This window comes from Pholcus phalangioides, unplaced genomic scaffold (assembly GCF_987345545.1).
Source record: "Pholcus phalangioides strain wild (caught in Gottingen) unplaced genomic scaffold, Ppha-v1.0 ptg000002l_1, whole genome shotgun sequence".
Classification (NCBI taxonomy): Eukaryota; Metazoa; Arthropoda; class Arachnida; order Araneae; family Pholcidae; genus Pholcus; species Pholcus phalangioides.
The window spans coordinates 5,574,700-5,597,052 of NW_028301595.1; the positions used below are offsets into that span (position 1 = coordinate 5,574,700).

The 22,353-nt window shown below is 33.3% G+C and overlaps 1 protein-coding gene across 9 annotated transcripts in view; it reads right to left on the reverse strand.

Annotated features, from left to right (window-relative positions):
- The window catches only part of Srrm234 (Serine-arginine repetitive matrix 2/3/4), a 103,963-nt gene that overhangs the window by 23,362 nt on the left and 58,248 nt on the right, over positions 1-22,353 (reverse strand). For all 9 annotated transcript variants that reach the window (XR_016193358.1, XR_016193355.1, XM_089237305.1 and 6 more), the window contains 4 exons: positions 20,936-21,007; positions 17,595-17,744; positions 11,938-12,094; positions 678-1,060 (listed from right to left, as the gene is read on the reverse strand). Coding sequence is in view for 7 of the 9 variants with exons in the window: in XM_089237305.1 (XP_089093431.1) it covers positions 678-1,060; positions 11,938-12,094; positions 17,595-17,744; positions 20,936-21,007 (762 nt within the window). In the remaining 2 variants the exon portion in view is untranslated. The remainder of the gene's footprint in view (positions 1-677; positions 1,061-11,937; positions 12,095-17,594; positions 17,745-20,935; positions 21,008-22,353) is intronic.

Sequence of the window (22,353 nt, forward strand, 5' to 3'; positions counted from 1 at the left end):
TTTTCACGTATCATTTTTTATTGTGAGTGATGAACGTTTGCTGCTTAACACATGGGGATCCGAGATACTATTGTAAAGAGCATGTTTTAGTCCATTCGAGCTAAACCACCCTGTATAATTGAGTTGGTAGTTCTTTATTACAGTCAGGAGGCTGTGTTATTTGTGTTATAAATCAGATTTTTGGCAGCCGTAGAAGTGAAAAAAAAAATTTTACCAAAGAAAATATCATATAAATTTTTAAGTAATACAAGTCATACTATATAATAACTTTTTCTCAAACAATTTTTCTGATTGCAGCTTATTTGCAGGAAATTATGGTAATTTTATGCACATTCCATTGTAAATGAAATTGCTTATTTGCATAAAAGTATTCACAATATTAGGTTTCACACACAATCTCTAACTGATTTCATTGAAACTGGGTTCATTTCAAAAAAATGTGTTATTTTAAAAGGCTTCAAATAGGAACCCCCCCCCCCCCGTTACAACTCATTTTGCATTCCTGGAATTTTAACAGCGATATTTGGTTATTTATGATCCCCTTCCCCCACCATCAACTGGGATAATCAAGGTTCTGCTGTAGTGATTTTGCTGCCTTTGAGAGGAAACATAAAAAAGAAATGACAACTTCACGTCACGTTTTTATACTAATTTATTAGGTTGAATCAAGAATTTACCTCTTATGAGAAGACTTGCCAGCTGACGGTGGTGCCAATGATTCAGAATATTTATGGGACCTTTTCTCATGGTGATCAATGATTATCTCTGAGACTGATGATGAGGAAGATGAAGCAGAAGAATGTCTAGAATATTTCTTTTTCTTCTTTTCGGCATACTTTTGCAGTAGCTTGACCTCCTTGGGTGACAAATCTCTCTTCTTTTTCTTACCTGACATATCTACAAGCTGTTTCTCTTTCCTGCGTTTGTGTTTAGATTTCCCATGGACTGAATTCTTGCGGTAATACTCCCCCTCAGAGGACTCTTCTTCTTCTTCTTCAGAAGATGCATTAGAAGAGTCTTCCTTATGCCTTGACGGATGAGTCTTCGCATATTGTTTTTTCTGAATATCAAAATATGGCCATCATAAGTTTCACAAAATAAACAATTAAAAACAAATTGTTCACTAACAACGCAAGCAAACAAAAATACTACAAAACTGTGACATAGACGAAATATAGTTCACATGGATGACAAGACTTATTTCAGCACACAATCATGTGACCCTCTATGTTAGCTCAGAAAGAAACACAATAATAACAACACAAATGATTCGAGATTTTCAATTTCATCAGACACATAAAAAAATCTTATTCTTGCATTAATAACGCAAACTTAAATAATGTTCCTTCACAAGATTTTTAGTGAGTTCAAATGACAGTATAACTAGGAAATGTTGTTTAACCCAAAAAAAGAAGAGAACAACATCTAGACATGTTTCGGAACATGTTTCTTGGCTACTTCAGTAGCCAAGAAAAATTGAAAGATATTGAAAAGGCAAATATTCTATATAGCGGGAGTTACTCACTGTTCAAGACAAAGAGTCAAAATGCAATGACCATCAACGTGAAAAAAGGAGGCGGAAAGAAAAATGATAGAGCCAATCATAGACAAGAACCTGATAGTGATGCCGATGGAGGAAAAAATTATTGTAGAAACTGTTGCCAGATTTTGAGAAGGGTATTAGATATGTGCTAGTTAGGTCGTTGACCAGTTGGTTTTGAGTTTTGGCAGATGTGGAATGATTAGTAGCAGTCCAAGACTTGGACTTCTGTCCAACTGGTCAACAACCTAACTAGCACACCACCCTTCTCAAAAATCTGGCAACAGTTCTACAATAATTTTTTCCTCCATCGGCATCACTATCAGGTTCTCGTCTGTGATTGGCTCTATCATTTTTCTTTCCTCCTCCTTTTTTTCATGTTGCTGGTCATTTCATTTTAACTCTGTCTTGAAGAGTGAGTAACTCCCACTATATGGAGTATTTGCTTTTTCGATATTTTTCAATTTTTCTTGGCTACTGAAGAAGGAACCTTAATACAGTGCCGAAACATGTCTACCTGTAGTTCTCTTGTTATTTTGCGTTAAACACAATCTGTTTCCCTAGTATATTGTCTCACTCAGAAGGTTAATTGAATTTATTTCTATTCAAATGACGGATCTGCCAACACAATAATAATGTTATGGTAAATGTGATAAATCTGGTAATTATACATGGTCTCCAGTTGTTATGCATAATCCCTTACCATTTTAGCAAGTTTGATCAATTAATGCAAATTTGTCACATTTACCTGTGATTATGTAACATAGCTAGGATTTTTGCTGCCCGGGCAAACATGATTTTCCCACTCCCGCAACTTTAAAACTCAATAATTTTATAACAGTGCTCTTTTAATAACAGTGTTGTTTTATAAGGCTGTATGTGCCCAAAACCCTTATTTTAATTTCATTTTTATGACAAAGTATAAGTAGTGCACCCATTAGGTTCGGAAGATACTGATAAATGGTTGAAGTTTAAGTGATATTTCAGGGTGTGTGTGTGTGATTTCTTCCACATTTATTATAATTACCAATTTCATTTGTGAATTATGCATAATCGCTGGGAAAAGTGATAAATGTAGAGAAATTGATCAAACTTACCAAGATGATTGGTGATTATACATAATAACTGCTGATTATGGATAATCTCTCACTGATTTATAACATTTATCGTGAAATTAATATCACAAAGTAGATATACCAGATAGAAGAGCTGGCAAAAAAAGCAGTGATGACACTGGCGTCATATATGACCCTACAACTATAAGTGAAAATTTTTTCTTTGAATCTTGTTTTAAATCAAATTTTTTTCAAATATTGTTGCATTGCTCTTTACAACAAAATACAGCTGATTTCACTTATAACTTTTCAACTTAGAATGTTTTCCGGCTTGGCACGACTTATTTTCGTGGCCTATTTATCCTCGAAAATCGTAGTAGCATATCTTATAATCATGAGGCCCTCCTATGTACCTAAGGTGCCTGAATGAGCTCATGCATCAAGCGGCATTGGTTGCTGATGTCCACCATTCTCCAGAATTGTGGTGATGAGGCATAAATATGGCATTGAAGGAATGTTAAAATCAGCAAGTGATTCAATAAATAATTTTTGATATATGTACATGTTATCACTACTTTCTTTCCGAGCCTCACATATTAATTCAAACAAAATAAGAAACGCTATCCTCTTGACAATTATTCATATAGAAATAAAGTAGATCAAACAAATTATCATAAAATTCCTGTCTCTAATTTGCAGATTATATTTTGCTGCATATTATCTGCAGCCCCCCTCCACCATGAGAGAGGTTTGGCTAGAAATAATAATTTTACTACAAATCAATTTGTAAAAAAAAAAAAATTTTTTTTGAAGATGGCGTATAGATGCCAGAAAATAAACATGTGTGAATTTTTTTCTATAAAAACATGAAAACAATCCCTTCCATTCCTTCATTGATGAATGAAATTTTAACATGTGAATTATACACAGGAAATTGTGGTGCCATGTGTTTTCATTGAATTTGAAAACTAATTTATTTTTTAAAAAGTGAGAGGTTGGGGGGGGGGGATGTTCCCGTTCAAAAATTGTCTACTGGGTTAGGAAATTTAACCATAATATTTTTGATTTCATACAGTAATAGGTTTTGCATTTAGAAATATTTTAATTTAAAAATCTGAGTTTCTGGTGCTGTTTAAACTTTAAACTTGAGTGGCTCTTCTACTTGTACTTATCCAATCACATAAAATGCAGCAAAATTACTTCCTTTAATTTATCATGCATTCAATTACAAAATAAAACAATGTAACTTCTTTGTCAATTTCTAATGCAAATAATACTTTGTTTCTACCCATGCTGTGCAAATGGGTGTTTCAAAAAAAAATCAAATTTCAAGGATAAAGTTATCATTTGAAAATTTTAGATTGAAATTAAGCATTTGTTGAGAAGTTTTTTTCTCTACTAAAGCAGAATTCACCCGCGCAGTTTTTCAAATGTTAATATGTAGAAATCAGGCAGGGGAATGGAAAAAATAATCTATTCAATTACTTTATCCTCCCTCTCTGCATCCACCGACAGAGGTCTGCTATATTTACTTCATAAGTCGATTGCCCATACATAATATGATTGAGCACACAGAAAAATTTCTAAGCATTGAGGCATGACAAACAAGACAAATAAGATAAAGTTTCATAGTGCACTTCTGTGTCTATAGATGGTACCCTGTACAGACCCTTCACTTTGAGTGAGAGATCTCACTTTTGTTGTAGAAGGAATGTGGCGGTTGAAGACAAACACTTCCTTCCACAATTCAAAGATTCAGTTCCACCATCACGCAGCGCACTTTTTTTCCTATTACGCGGACATGCAGTGGCCACAGCGTCCACCACTGGATGGCGCTGTCGCCACACTTTACACATTTTTCCAATAATATGATTTTGAGAAGTTAATGTAAGAAATTTCAACCTGCAAAATTTGGCCAGGAGTTTGATTCCAATTCTAAAATGAGCTTGCAAATTAAAGATAAAAATCTGTCTCATCCTCAAACATCAAAAATCTACATCCTCAAACCCAACAAAGTGCATGGAATACTAAAATTCAACTCACTAGAGGGCATGTTTTGGTAATATGTTGGCAATGTCATCAAAACTTTGAATAAAAAAGAAATGGTTCAAATGAGGCTAAAATTTTCATATCTGTGAGGAATATTCAGAATTCTCTGGCTTGCTACATCAATTTTTAGAGAGACGAAGAATGCTGTGCCTCGTCTGAATCTTAACAGTTTCATTAAAAAAAGTTATCAACCTATCATCCTAGGCTCTTCAGGAAAGAAAAGATTCATGCTTCCCAGAACTAGTTCATGCACTATTTGCTTGAAGACAGTAAGAGAAGTAAAATTTTTTAATTAAATTCATTCACATAGCATAAATTAATGAGATTTATTTATAAGTTTAAATAATTAATTAATTCACAAAAATTTATTTTGCTGCTAGGTTTTTTTTCCTAAATCTTTCTTGGAGAAACTATTCCCCCTATCCTCATTTTACCCATGTTAAATTCAACTCACTTTAAACAATTTTGTTTTATGTAATCATTTTGCAGAACCAATCAATCACATAAAGCAAGGACATCTGTAGTTGATATGTATTACAGTGAAACCTTGCTACAACAATACTCAATATAACGATAAATCTTACTATAATGATATTTTTCCTAATTTTGTTTGGAATTATTGATACTCTGATGTTAAACTCCTCTTAATACAATATATACACTAAAATGATATTTATGTTTCACTCAAAACCCACCTTCAATATATTTTTTCTCACCTGTGTTTGTTTCCCCGAGAGTGTTTAATAGCATTGTTAGTTTGGACTATCTACCCTCCCAAAGTGTTAATGAAGTTGCCGTGAAGCTGTTTTCTGTGTATTACCCAAAAGTAGTGCACAGGAAACTATTATACATGGTGGAAACAACCAGCTGAGTTAGCTACCAGACAAGACCTGGGCTCTGTCCCTTCTGGGATGTAAGCCTTTTCCCCATGTGGGTTAGCTGAATTAGCTATAAAACTAGCGCCTGATGATAATGAAACCTCACAATAAGCCCTCTACAATGATAATGTATTTTTTTTTCTCCCGCAGAGTATTGTTAAATTGAGGTTTCACTGCATATACAGTGTAACATAACATAGTGAAATGGGAATTAAAACAACAAAGGTCATTTGGCTATTTAAAAAAGAATGGGAAATTAGATTAGGTTACGTATGCATAGTATGATGAATGTAGGAATAAATATTTCCGATAATTCAGAAATCCACTCTAACCAGAATTTTCAATGCAAAGGGACAAATTTTAAATAAGCCATCCCTTCCAAGAAGCACATTCACTGTTCAAAGCCTTATATAGAGAATGTGGAACCTCAACTAATAAGGTTAATTCACTTGTGTTTCACTCATTTGTTCAATCAGCAAAATTGCAACAAATAATAAAGAGCCAGAGGGAACACTCTGGCAGCACTAGACTAATAAACTAAATTAAACAGAAAATTTACGTCTGAATCACAAAAATAATGATTAATGAAAACACAGAAGTATCATACCTCTAATCACTGGAATAAATAAATAAAAAGACGAAAAATAAATGTGTATCAAATATGGGGTATTTAGCATCTTATAACTGTATAAATATGTATATATATATATATATATATATATATACTCTGTCCAACACGGTACACATTTTCTAAAACTTTGAAATACAATTCCAGTATGGTAGTGGTGGAAAAATAAGGTTTTTGTGGTTGTGAAGACGAGCCTTCAAATGTATTTCAAATAAATCTGAGCAATATAAATACTACAATTTGTAAATTGAAAATCATTTAAAAAATTGGGGGGGGGGGGGAGAAACATTGACCCAAAATGATAAAAAAAATTTTACCTAAAACACAGAGAAAAAATGCCGGAATGCTAATTTTAAAAATTAAATAGCCAATTAGCATATTGTAGATGCATTTTCGAAGCATTTTAAAATTGTGGCTTTGAAACAGTGGTTTCAAGGGTAACAAAAGCCAGTGAGGAAAAATATTTTAATGTTTGCTTTAATGAACTTGAACAATTAGTACACAAAATCACAAGTAGGAAAGATATTTAAAGAAATGGCATATTGTTCAGGACTTCTTCAAACTGGACACAACTCAAGTCTATCGCTCTCTGGGCAATTTACTACTTAATGAGTTGTGCCGAAAGTGTAAGTGTGTGTACCTAACAGTCTGAGTGTATATCTAGTGCTGTGTCCGATTTTTCAGTGCTGCCATCTATATTTCAGAAGTGAAGTGTAATGGTTAAATATTTGTACCATTAGTAGGCCTGTTGCGCTCTGTGGCAAGTTTTTTTAACGGGGAGGACGACTCGCATTCACGCCTGAAAGTTGGGAACCAAGGAAAACCAACTTCAGCCGAGCACCACTGTGGCACCGGTGGGGTTTGAACCTGGGACCTTGTGATGAGTATTGTTCAGGACTAGAGAACCAGTTTGTAAAATCGAACATAGACTGTAGTACACCTTTGGTATTCAAAAAATATTGAAAGAAAGTCATAGGTTTAAAGGGCCTTTGAAAAAAGCACACAGCAATCTAAATACACAATCTCAAGGAATGCTGAGAAGCTTATACATCTTGCAATGTTAAATCACGATCAATACATCCAATTTATCATGAATTTGGGCTGAACATTTCAAAATCAACTGTTTGGAATGCATCAAAGTATGGCCAAAGTATAATCAAAGACTATGGCTAAAAAGTTGTCTTCAATTAAAAACGCATAAACAGTGCAATTTACAATGCCAGTAAAGATATAAACCAGACAGACAAATAGCTAGCTGTACATTCTTCTGATGAGAAGAGGCTTGATTCAGAAAGGCTAGATTTTAAGAAATATTTCTGGCATGAATTGAGGAATGAGCCCACAAAGTTTTGATGCAGGTTATTAGAAAGAGGTTTTCTGTTTGTTCGGGTTTGAATAGAGTATCAGATCAGGTATCTGGTGCCTTTTATCTACACAGCCTTTTTAGTCATTAAAAGAAATTAGTGCCATAAAGTATTATGAATACACTGGACGGATTTACTTTTTTGAACATCTTTAACCCTAGAGTATATTGTCACTGAGGTAATTTATCACAACACACCCAACACATTTCCTTGAAACCATGCCTGATTTAAACTTGTACAACTAAATAGCAAGACTATGAAGTACTAAACAGTTTTTTTTCCACGAAATGAATAATGTTATGTCATATTGAGACAATGTTTTTCACCAATTTTTGATGATTTTCTCCATTCATATTTAATTTAATTTAGATATTTATTAGATTACTTAGATTTACTTGAAATATTTGCAAATAAGTCACATCTACAGCAAAAAATAACAGTTATAATTTTGCAACCATTATTATAATGAATTGCACACACATTACTAATTTTTTTATATATATATTTTTTTCTTTTTTGGGGCAGAGTATATAAATAAGAAAACAAAACATTCAAAATAAAAGGACCACAAACACTTTCTTGTCTTAAATACAAAACAGTAATAAATAAATTTTTGGCTGCAGTAACATTATTACTTCTTGGCAAATTCTATAAAAAAAAAAGCTAACTTGGCTTTGTACTTGGACTAAAAAACACAAAAAGTTGCATTCTGGTATCTTGAAATGCTAACAGTGCATTAATCGCATACCCCCTTGCATTGCCATTTTCAATCCTGTCCCCAGATTTGATGAAATGTTCCATGATGTTGAACAAGCTCTTAAATCTTTTACTAAACATTATGTCTGTTACTAACATCCATATTATTTGCATTTCTGCCTATTTCTCATGAGCATTGTATCAAAGTCTTTTCAAAATACTTCACAAAAAAAACTACTATATGCTTAATTAATATACTTTACTTAATCATACATTAAATTTTCCATTTGTATCATGTGTACAAACAGTAAATGAAAACATGGAAGAGAATAGAAGAAACAGAAAAACATAGAATTTTGCATTTGTCTATCATGGCAACACATTAAAATATTTATTTCACTGTTGACCAGAAAGCCATGTGAAGATTTTGGAAGGTGAGGGCAGCTGCGACAGTGATAAAAAAAGGAAAACATCTAATCTGGAGGAAATTTATTTCTCCAGATTAAGACAATCAAAACAATATCCAGCATTTGCGTCTTGAAAATCTTCAAGTACAACGAGAAACAAAAACTGATAAGAGAATACATGTTTCATACCAAAAGAATTATACTTACAAAACATCTTTTCCTGTGGGTTGCAGATAGATGTCAAGATAAAATGGATAGAATTGAGATTAACTTGACTTGAATCATAACAGCGAATAAGTGTGAAGTTGATAAGAATACATGTCTTAAATTTATAGTCTAAGATTTTTCAAAATTAAGTGAAATTAGTTTATTGAAATAAACTTTAATGAAAGCTTAAATAAAGACTTTACATAATTAAAAAAAAGAAAAAAAAATTATGTTAGATTTTGGCAATCAGGGAAAACGAAATTAGATAAGGAAACTTACACAATTGAGCTGGTAAACCCTGGATCTGGATATAGAGAGATAGAATTTTACTTTGGCAAAAAACATTCTGAAGTAAAATTTAAAATGTGGGCATTTATATTGATTTATTAAAAACAAAAAAAAAAGGAAAAAGAAATCCATTATGATCATTAAGATCATTAAGATCAGAACAGAATCTTAAATCCATTAAGATCAGAACAGAGCGAATGGCATCCACTTAGTTAATGATCATATTGCGGCACAGGAAAGACATACAAAGATGAATGATTTTTTACATAACTACAAATTCGTTTAACTAAAAATTGGTGCACCATTCAAAGCTATAACATTTTAACATCAATGTTATGCTATCAAACGTGTATCTAATCAGAAAGGATCAATCAATCGGTATGAAAATAGAATTGTAGTAGAGATAAAATTTATTCATACTCAGGCCCATAACCATACCGATAGAAAAATAAAATTGCGATAGGGCTTAAAGCTCAATTATTTTTACAGGTAAGCTGCATAGACAATTTTTTTAATTGCATTGTAATAATTTTAATGGATCATAAGTGAACTTACAAGAATAGAGAAAATCGGAGGAAGAGAAAATTATACTTATTCTTTTGGCAATATTCTCACTCTTATTTTCTACTTACTGTGCCTGAATAGAAACAAATAAGAAAAAAAAAATGGAAGGGGAAGTTCATGGAGGAATAATTTAATCCACCTTCAAAGTCATTACCATGACTTTGCTGTGGCTTTCTATAACGCACAGGATCGCAGATTGGTTGAAATTCTCAAGAGCTTTTATGTTTTAAATCCTTCAGTTACTGAAATGACATTATTTTGAAGATTTTATGACAATTCAGATTAATCTTTTTCTTCATTTGCTTATCAGAAGCAAATAGATTTCCTTAAATTCTATTTATGAACTATTGAGAACTTGCTCAGTGAGAATATGGTTAATACAAGTATTTTTCATAAAACCATCTTTGGCACCTAAGTTTCGATAGTATCAGAATTCTCATACATTTTAGCTACAGCTGGGAATTGATTAAAATTTTAAATAGATGAAAATCTACAATCAATTAATCAAGTTTCTAATCAGTTATTTTCAAATGCCCAACCATTTCTAACAAACATAGTATTGCTAACTATATTATATTAATTAATTCTATAATTCTTTCTCATTTCATTCACCTATTTGTAAAAGATAAATAAATAAATACAGGAATAGATTAAGAAATTAAGACCACCTGCATACATGGAGACAAAAAGAAAAAAATTTTCAAATTTTGCCTGTTTTTTGGTCGTATTATTGGATGCTTCATGTATCTCATCATTTTCTAAAACTTATTATTTTCTGTTAAAAATGAGGTGACATTATTAGCTATGTTTCATGGGGAAGAATTCTCATTATTTTTTTAATGCTGCTCCACTATTTTGTGATTTTGGTGTAAATACTTTGGTGCGATGCACTTTTTGGGAAAAAGCAAAATTCAATGTTTTAAAGTGTGATTTTGGTGAATTTTGCATTGATAAAATGTCTCGATTTTTTTTTTATGAATATGATTATTTGACTAGAATGTGCTATGCGTTCCTACACATAGTATTCTAGTCAAATAATCACGCAATTCTCACAAAAAATCTAATGAGCATTGTCAAATAAAAATTTAGTTTTTAAACTTTTAAGGAAAGTTCTACACTGAATTTTTACTCATTTTAATCCAGTCAACTAGCACCAGTAGAATATTTAGCCTCAATTAATGATGGATCAATCAATTGAACAGACTAATAAATTAATCAGACCAGCCTTAATTTTAACAGAACTGAAATACAAAGTTTGGTTAACATGATGAGATAGTTTTGATTCATTCAAAGAACAATGTGAAATTCAAGGAACATAAAAAATTTAGTTATATGTGAAAATTTGTGTACCCAAATTCAATATAATTAAAGGGGGGTCTGACTACAGTTACACAAAACATTTCACCCACAATTCACAATGAACACACTCCATTTGCGAAACCATTCTTGCAGCAAAAGAAAAAAGAAAAAAAAAACACCATAAAGTCATGCAAATTATGCCAACATGCATAACATAAGAATTCTTGCTCAGAGTGCATAAAAAGCAGCTTCTTCGCTTATCCCTGATATATATATGACCTGAATCATTCCTATTTTTAAGAATACTTAAAGTGAGTTTTTCTCTTCTTTTTTTTTTTTTTTTTGTCCCACTTTGGATGACATTTTTTTACTTGCGCAAATTTTCATTATTTCTCAAATGATAATTCACCCTCAAAACCAATAAAACTGATCATTAAATAAAATTTATCTTCTTCATATAGAAAAAAATGTGTTCGTAACTGTGTATATTAAATGCATTCTCAGAGACATCACGCCACTTTTAGCTGGGTTCAAAGCAATCATGCAGCACCGTGATGAACAAAACAAAATCTTGTATGGTGGTTTGGTTCAGTACAGCACAGGCAACTCTGATGGCAAACAGTCCAACATTGTGTATCATACTCAGATGAACAAGATCCACTCAGTTGCAATTCATGAAAGAAATTTGTAAGCTGTGCTGAACTACTCTGCAATACCAGTTTTTGTTTTGTCCAGGGTAGTGGCACTGCGCAGTGTGTCTGGGACAGGCTTTATGCAACAGAAATGGAAAAAAGAAATTCAAACCTTGATTCATTCTATAATAAATATTTTGATGGCTCCTCAATTTCAAAACTGCAATGCAATCAATCATTTAATACCAACACGAGCAAGCAAATAAAAAATTGTACAAAAAAAAAAAAAAAAAAAAAAAAGATAATTGAGAAATAAAGAAATGCACTCACTTTAGCCCACTCATATTTGTCTTTCCTTGATCTTCGAGAGCTTGCATAGTCATCTTCTTCATCGTTAGAAAATTTTTTAGATGTTTTCTTGCTACTTTTGTGTGATTTGAAATGCTTGGATGAATATTGTTTCTTACGTCTTGATGCTGAAGATGACCTGCACAAAATAAAGCAAAATTGTCAATAAAGTCATGCACATGTCAAACATAATGGTAGGATTGGAAGGGAAAAAAAGTGTTTTTGGTTTACCTTCCTGTTTCGTTTGTATACAATGGGTTGCAATCAGTGAAATATCGTATTTGAAGAATATTTTTGAATGCCATAATGCCAATTTTGTGCAACAAATTCCTTTTTTTTTTGCCCATTTTCAACTTTTTCATAACAATGTCTTCTTTTTTATCAATTTTTCCTGCTGTAAATATCTATTTTGACATTGTTTTATGCTAATTTTATGAGTCATATTCTGTAGAATGTGGATGTTTTTAGCATTAAGAACATCAAAAGATAATTGCTCTTCCTAAAATATTCAACTAGTATCAATTCTTATCAGAACGTCTCTCCCCCTCTTAGCTTAATTTAAACAGACAGACAGACATATATATATAAGTGCTTGAGAGATACAAAACTTGGTGTCATCAGACATAAAAAAAGACTTTTATCTTTGCTGTACATAGCTTTTAGATATAAATGTCAGACTCACATAGACAGTATGTGTATTCCAATTAAAAGAATTGCAATCAGAATTGCAATTATTCACTAATGCATTAACCAGGGCCATCATTTCAACTTTTTCCACGAGGGGGCAAACATCATGTACTCAATGTGTGTGTATGTATATATATATTCAGTGTATTTTCTAAAGCCGGGGGGGGGGGGGGGGGAATGGGGAGAGATAGGAGGTAACGGACGCGACCCTCCCTCCAAATGACGGGATTGGCATTAACTGTGTTTTGAACAAATGGTGTTAGACATGAATGCAACACATGTAAAAGAAAAGCTTAGAATAATTAGAAGTTTGATTCTTCACATGTTCACATGCCTCATTTAACATGCCTTGCTCAAGCATAGCACAACATTGTAGATTTGACCGTTGACTATTCCGAGAGATCATCTGATGACACCAGTGCTCTACCAGGGAAAGGGGCTAAGAGCTGACACATTTCTAGCCCTAGAAGCCTATGTTACTTTTTTTTTAAATTCTTCTACACCATAAATTCACTGCAAACAACCATGGCAAGTTTATGCATAACTTAAATCATCTCTGTTAAATTGGAGAAATCTTTTTTCAAATGGATACGGACAAACTGAACACAGTTGCTGCACGTTATAACGACTGGTAAGACAGGTCCCAAATATTTTCACATTTCCACCATGTTATTTTTTATCCAATATAACAAGCAGTAAATACAGGGCTCAGCACGGATCATGGCCTCAAAACTAGTGAAAATAGTGACCAAAATGTTTAAAAAAGTGACCAAATAGTGACCAAAATAATTTTAGAAAGAGACCAAATGGACAATGAATTTTGACTATTATCGAATGAATTGAAATTGAATTTAGTTTTTACTAAACTTTGTATTTCAATGGAACTCTTCAAAATTGCTTTTTTTTTACATAATAGTATGAAATAAATCAAACTCAAACGCATTCTGCTAACCAGAAAAGTTTTGAATAACTTATCAAATTTATCAACAACTATGTGTGAGAGAGTAACATTACATCCTTTCTAAATAACAGTAGGAATGCCTTTCCCCAATGTTGCTTTCCACAACCCATCTTAAAATCAATTTACGCAGGAAAAACTTCAAAACGGGAAAAAGTTTTCACATTCAAAGAAGGAAAAAAAATAAAGTAACACAAAATTTGATGAGAGAATTTGTCCCATCTACAGTCTAGTGGATTTTTCATTCATGTTATGCTATGAATGACAGTATACAAAATGTACTCAAACTTTTCTAACTAGTACAAATTTGATTTACATACCTAGGTTTGTATAATACGTTCCAACAAATTTTAAGAAATTTACTATAATGATTAAAAAAACTATAAAATTAAATTTTTAACAATATTACTTTAAATTATTAAATTAAAATATTACTTAAATTATTAAATTGAATAAAGTATTTAAATTATTAAATTAACTTAATTATTAAACTAACTAAATTATTTTAATTGTTATACGTTGAGGGAGGGCAATCCACCCTCCCCCCAGCGTCAATAGCAGAGCCTACTGATGTATATCAATTGCCATCTGCCGCACCCCTAAGACCTTCAAGTCTATCTCCACCTATGGCTGGACTGGGAAGGGTGGGTGAGTCTACTCTTTTACAGGCGGAGGGGGGGAGGCACCAAAACAATACTGCCCTTGGGTGAGGGGGAAAATAAACCAGTTTTGAAATTGTTTGGTTTTGGAGAGAAAAATTTGTAAATATATATTTTTCTTTTTTTTTACACACAACATACACCCCTGCAAAAAAAACATTTACTCCTTTACCCAGAAACAGTATAATTTTGGCCCCACCCCTCGTAATTTTTAACAGAAAAAGACTCCGCGGCCTTCCTCGGTAAATTTCCCGTGAACCTCGTGAGCACCAACGTGGCGATCAATCCGCGCCAATCAATCGCCATTTTGCGGTGGTCAATTCAAGATGGCTGACAAAGAGCACATAAAATTACAAAAAAATATATAATTTATAATATGAATCAACCTAATATGTGGCAATATGCGAAAATCGATAGAAATATATTGGGAAATACGGAAAATTAGGATAAAATGAACACAAAAATCGAATCGACGACATACAGGGTTTATAAATGCGATTAATAGAGTTTATGGATGCAGCTGTCAGGGCTACCTATTTTAGCGCAAAAAAAAGTCACCACGTTAGCTCTGACTCCTCCCGTAATTTTCAATGAACAAAAACAGTGAATTCGCCTCCCACCCGGGACAGCCGATTTACCATGGCCGTAATGCGATATTTTTTTCTGGAGGGGGAAACATAATTTTACTGCCCCTTGACTGTGAACCGATAATTTTGCAAAGAAATTTATTGCCTTTTCTTGAATATACCATTCCATCAAAAATGCCGTTCGAGGCATTGCCCCCTCTCCCACAGTTGTGGATCTGATCATGGTATGTAGCAACCCGGCCCACAAGTACAAACTAAAATATACTATCGCCCGGGACCGGTATCCATTTTTTTAATGGAAAGAGTAAACTCGACACCCTTCCTCGTTCAACACCCGAGGAACCAGACCCAGTCCTCTCCTATTGCGGTCATAACAGCGACTCGAGACAAAAACATTTTAATAACTTCCAAGGTCTAAAAAAGGGATTTTTTACACAACACCAAGAATGGAGCGCAATATGTCGATATTAAGTGAACAATAAGTATCGTGAAGATGCTCTAAATTAAGTTACGGCCAGAAGCGGATAAAGGTCAATTGTTGAAGGCCCTGGGCATAAAAAAAATTAAATTAGGCCCCTTAAATTAGGAAAAAAGTGTAAAGTAGGGGCCAAAGGTGCGCTCGGTGTGCCCACCGTTAAATCCGCCTCTATTTACGGCTCGCATGCACGTTAACTGAGTTTTTATCAGACCGATGACCAATTTTCATCTGATTTGGAAACCCTTGTGTTAAACTAAAGCCGGATTTTCCTAGGAATAGGTTTGTTGCACAGCGTGAAGCGAATTAGACTATTTCGCGCCGACAGAAACGTGTTACATAATCACAATACGCATTTGTGTTTTCCTAGCGAGGCGCATCAGATCAGAGCGGCTATACTGTCGTCTGCATGCTCCGGTTTGAAGAGAAGGAAAAGAAAACACACAAGAGTGAAGAGAATATGGGCAAAACCGCGGCGCACGACGCATTTGACTCCTCCAGAAGCAGTCGGCCAATCACGCCCAACGTAAAGCGCTGTCGTCAGACGTATTGCACTCTGTAGGAAAACAGTCATGCTGCTTTTCTTACTGGTGAGTGGATGGCGTGTCGCGCTGGGCGAATCACGTTGCACGCGGCACGGGAAACCTGCTTGTAGGAAAACCCAGCTTAAACGTTGAATTGCAGGAATCTGTGATCTTTTCATAAATAGTTCTCCTTTCGATCATCTCTGGGGCTATGGTTTCTTGCTGAGATTTAAATCCAGTTAGAAAAATAGTATGAAATTAATTCTAGATAGATCGCGATTTTCAGTCGGATGATTTTTTTTTAATTGTCTTAAACCTTGGCCAGCTACAAGAGTATTCTCCAAAGCATATTAATAATAAGCTTAATACGTATTAATAATACGAATACGCACACTTTGGTATTCTTCCGCTGCGCGTAACTTAGTTTCTGCACGGGCTCTCTTAAATCATCATTTCAAATATTAAAAAAAGTTAACAAAAGTAACGATAGAATAAACAACAAATGTAACTCGCTCGATGCTCCAAGAAAGGAATTCAGCCCTTAGGACTAAAACATTTTAAAACAAATAAAATAAAGGATCAATTTTAAAATAAGATGAAAATGAAAGAACGAGTGAGCACGCGTGGGGGAAATAAGAAAGAATGGTAGTAGAAGAGGGGAAAAAATTCTTTGTTGTAAGTACGCCTTTTACGCTATCTCTTTCTGACCAGGTTATGGTTGTCACCTTTCCTATAAAATGACTCTTTAACCAAGGAGCTTTCTTTCCAAGCGCCTTGAAATCAAGTTATGCTGACGTCACACGGTATGCTCCAGAGAAGATAAGACGCCTTCATATATAGGGGTTCTACAAGAAGAGAGCTAACGATCATAGTTCAATGAAGGGAGGGAGAAAATTGAACCTTGAACTGGTAAAGTTCCTCCTTGAAGAAAAGAAAAACACTGACAGCAGAAAAGCGCGCGAGACAGAGGTTTTTTTGCTAAAAAAAGTGAAAAAATGACCTGGGCCTGAAAATACGTAATAAAAGTGACTATAAGTGACTACTTGTAGTTTCTAAAAAAAGTGACAGTGCCGAGCCCTGTAAATATCATTGAATCCATTACAACGACCAAACTTGGCTTGGCCCCCTACAGTTTTTTTAAAGTTTTTGAGAAAATCCATTGTTTGGTTTGACCTTAACATTTGATGCTTGGAGAAGAAAGGGAACATTGGAAACTTTGAATACCATTCTGTTTCATTTTCCTATATGGTGTGGCGGTTCACTCTATTTTTCCATGTGCGATTGATTTTTTTTATATCAATTCCAAATTTAATTGCACAATTTTACTTGATTAGTCAATGGAGAATACAGAGGCAAGTACACCTATTTTGTTGCATGTGGTACAAGAATAAATGCAGGCTTAGGCGATAATATAGTATTTTCGTAAGTGGAATGCACATACTGTATCATGTATTTAAATTGTTTTTTTTACACATTTGTAGAATTGTAATAAAATAGAGGATTTTGTTTAAATTCCAATTAATACAAAATTAATACAAATACAACGCCACAACAGGCAAATTGCCCAACGAGGTGGCTGACTTAAGAACAGCATGGATCCCCGTGCAATTTTTTGGAGGCCCTACCTACTACTGCTACACCACACATGCATCCCACCCACACCCCCCCGGAACCCCCAACGAATCGGTACAAGTCACAGTTTGTATAAAATTATCTTTTTTAATAACAAAGTTTTTAAAATAAGCATACCTGTCATCCTCTGAGGCAGAACTCCTTGTAGAGACTGATTTACTTTTAACAGCACTGTCATCACTAGCACTACTATCATGAACCCCAGTTCTGGATGCATTAGAACTATGAGATGATGAAGATGAATGTGTCCGGCGGGCATGCCTATCCCTAATAAAATGAATTTTTGAGTTACAGGATCATAACTGACAAACACTTATATTTACTTCTTACTCATATTATACTTATATTATTTACTTATATTATACAGGGTACACTGTACAGTGCTAAAATTTAAAAATAAAAAAACACTGGTCCCACAGACAAGTGAACCTACTGGTCTGCACGCATCATGACTGGTCCACTAAACAAAATCTGTTCAAAATAATAATAAATTTCCCCTAATAAATTAGCATTCAGAAGAGATATATCACTAAAGGAATGCAAAAAAGCCATAAAAAATTCACTGCGAATCAGTGAATTTTGGTGAGTCTAATTCTCCCATAGGATTTTTCAATGATCAATGAATCACACCGTGGAGAAACGTGCGAAGCTTTTGCGCTACTGGTCCTGTGGACCACCACAATTTTTTTCTCTGTGGTCCGATTCTTCAATCAGTGGTCTCAGACCAGTGGACCACCAATGATTTCGAATGCTGCTGTATAATATGTTAAAATCATGATTTGAATCACAAAATTAAGATTTCATTTTCCCTTGATATAACTTCAATGATATTGAAGTAAAAGTGCCCTAGTATGGTATGCATGTTATTGATATGTGGTAAAGTTTGTGAGTAAAAGAAATATAGAAGATCTAGTAAATATGTGGGGGGTTCCTAAATTCATGGGACAAACTTTAAAAGGTGATCAAAACCTCCTAAAACAAGCATTTTTGTTCATAGAATGTGTGGTCAAATCGCAATAGCAAAGGTGGTGTAGAGAGTGTTTTTAGAGTGCACAACAGCACTTCATCAAAAAACAAATATATTTTTCCAACAGTTTTGCTGTGATACATGCCATCAACCATTCCAGGATGCACATGCACCTTTGGATTGGAGTTTATTTTTTTTTATTGGTGAAGGACCATCAAAGTTATGTTGCACCAAGCAATGATCAAGCGGTACAATGACTTGTTGTGGAATTTGAATTACCCAGGTTGCACCATGAGAAGACATTATAAATAAAAGGGATTTTCAAGAGTTTCCCCACATTACAATACCCTGCACCCTTGAATGGTTGATTGCACTTATTGCAACAAATCAGTCAGAAAAATATATTTGCTTTTGGTGAAGCACTATTGTGCACTCTCCAAAACACCATCTACTGCCTTTGCTATTGCGATTCGACTGCACATTCTATGACTGCTTATTAATTAAAACAAATCTTGTTAATCATTAATAATGCATATTTTCATATCACCTAATTTCTCAAATTTAATCCAGCATTAATGAATAAACTACAAACGAACTACAAGCAAAAAATATGAGGAACAAAAATCAGCATTTATATAACATAACATGAAAGGTCGTTGCGTTAAATTAATTTCATGAATTAACATTTTTTTTTGTTGAGAAAAGTGAGGACCCCCCTCATTAAAGTAAATGCACGATGGCAATTCAGTATCACATATTGTACAGATTTTGGGATTCACTTGACGTACAACCGAACGGCCATTCACATCAACAAAATAAAACAAATTATACCGAAAAGATTATTTTTTGCACAATTGGTGGATGTGTTTCTGACAAGCATGATGTAGCTTAATAGTTTACATATTTTTATTTTTTCACAGATTTAATAAGTTTTGGTAAAAAAAACAAGCAACTCGAAAATTTTAATATGAAAGTAAAGCCGAAAGCCCAACAATATTTATACATCTATTATTATTTTGAATCAGAAATTAAAGCATAGAATTCAAGGCTTTATACAGAAAATTATTCCTGTTTTTTATTAGGGAAACCTAGTGCCAACTGTAATGCATTGAAAATACTTTGTGCAGGTATATAGCAGCTATATAAGTTTAGCTCCCTATATTTTTCTGTAATTTTTTCTCGTGCACAAAATCTAGAAATAGAGCAGCTTTCTTTTTGCACTGTACCTAGAGATTAAGTCCCAATCTATATTTACCCCCCAAATATCATCTATACTTCTTTTAATCATGAACTTTACCACATATCAATAACATACATACTATACCAGATTACTTTTAATTTGATCATTTTTGTCGCACCACGGTCATTTTCTGCACACGAGGGCTAATTAGACCGGGACCTATAATTTATTGCCGATTCCGAACGGCAGGCTTGTTTTTTATACTCGTCGAGAGGTTGGTGCTCTAACCCCTCGATGGGGGACTCCCTGCGGTAGCAATTTTTGCTGAGGTCATGTTGCCACTTTTGTTGTACCCCTGTGTCAGGAAAGTTTTCTGACAAGGACGAACCGGGTATCGAACTCGCGACACCTCTAAACATCCTTTGGTACTTTAGGCCAGGTACTTACCGACCTGGGCTACCGCGGCCCAGATTACTTTTACTTCAATATCATTGAAGTTAGGTATAGAAAAAAAACAAAATTAAAATTTTGTGATTTAAATCAAAGATTTCGTTACAAAAATCAAGTGTTAAATCGGCATACCCTGCTTCTATCACCTCTTACAATTTCAACATTAATTTAGAATCACTAGGTAGACTTGAATCTTATCTCTGGATACAGTGGAGAAAGATAGCTGTTCTATTTCTAGATTTTGTGCATGAAAAAAATTACAGAAAAATATAAGGTAAAATATAATGTAAAAAATATAACTGCACTAAGTATTTCCAATGCATTGCAATGGGTACAATAGGGTTGCTTGGATAAAAAGTTAAAAAATCTAGAGAGTTTGCTCTTTTTTTTACTCATTAAATCTGTTAAAGAATAAAAATCTGTAAATTATTAAGCACCATCATGCAAGTCAAACACTTCATAATAAATGCATCCATCAATTGACCAAGAAACAATCTTGTCAATAGAATGTGTTTTACATTTACTTGATACTGAATGACCCTTTGATTGTGAATTAAAATATCTGCATCATATTTGATACTGAGTTGCCACCAGGCATTAACTCTGAAGAGGGTGGACTTTATGAATAAAAACACTTTTCTCCACAAGAAAACTGTTAATCCATGAAGTTAATTCGGGTTCAAGAATCTTTCATGTTACAAAAACACGATTTTTAATGTTCATATTTTTTACTTGTATAGTTCATTTGTAGTTTATTCATTAATTATGAATTAAATTTGAGAGATTAGGTGAAAAAAAAAATCTGATCCAAATTGATTTTTTTCATATCCCTGGTATTATGTAACATTAGCACATACTCACTTTTTATGCTTGGTTTTATCTTTTTCAACCCTCTTCGACTTTCTCTTTTGTTTTGAATCAGGTGTATCAGATCTAAAGATGAAGGAAGGACAAATGCTTTTCTCAAAAGATATGAATTCACTAAGATCAAGTGAGTTATGAAAAACGTGAAGTTTTTTTTGGAATTCAAGAACTTATCCGAAGCAAAAATAAATGAACCCAAAATACAATTTAATTTTTGCGATCAATGACATTATGCGAACATTTCAGCATCTCTTCTACCTCCAGACAAATCGGAAAAAAAAATTCTACAGAGAAAACAAATTCGAATGTAGTCCTTTCACAATTGAATATGGAATATGAGAAATTCTCAATATGAAAAGAAAAAAAAAAACATAGGCAAATATGAAACAAAGGATCATTGCTAGAAAAAATTCATTACCAATCATCCAACATGTGTGTAGCAAAGATTAAGAAAATATTTAAATTAATCAACAGGTAAAAAAATGAACAAATTCAGGTCATTTGCGCATAAATTTTATGAGAAAATTTTAAAAATCTGAAAATTAAACTACAAAATACTTGGGGGAAAAATGTTCTTAGACTGTGTAATAATTGATCAATGTGAATGAAAACCAGTGAAAATTATCAAACATTATAGGAATAAGTTTTCATGTATCAAAAATATATCTTTTCATTCTTTTTTTTTTTCTTAAGGATAAATTCTTAAAAATGAAACAGAACCTAGTTAATAGGTACATTACATCCCTTGGAGTAGCTAATTTCCCTATGCTGGGCCAATTATATCTACAATGTTAGATAGATAATGACCATAAGAAGTGTTCTATATATGGTTGTTGACATTCGAAAGTCTGGCCATTGATAATCTGGTTCCTTCAAATTCCCAGCATAGATTTTGAAGCACATTTTCAAATTTACAGCATTGGCGTGCCACTGTTTTCTTTGTCCAGTTTAACTAAAATTCTGTAGAACTGTTTTATTTAGTTTGGAGTGTGTATTACTAAATTTAATTTTCTTTTCACTTAATGCTTAGTTTTCTTTCTTTAAAGGGCTGTAGGTAATCAATTTCTGTAATATTTTTCAAATGTTTGGAATTTTTAAAAATCTGGCATCATTCAGGTCAGGAGGTTACCAGAGTTTTAAATTTCAACAGTATAACTTTTTTTTCTATTAAAAAAATTGACTTTAATTTAATTTATCAAATGATATTGAGTTAAACCTATTTAAAAAAACATGAATGATCCCTTAGTACAATTGAGAATACAAGCACTGATCTTGATTCTCGATCTCGGTCTGATCAAAGAAGTCTGACTCATTTCCAACTTATTCACTAAAAAGTTTACATTTGATATATATATGTACACACATTTTATATACCTTTTCTTGATGAAGCATACCTTGTACACACATAAGCACCT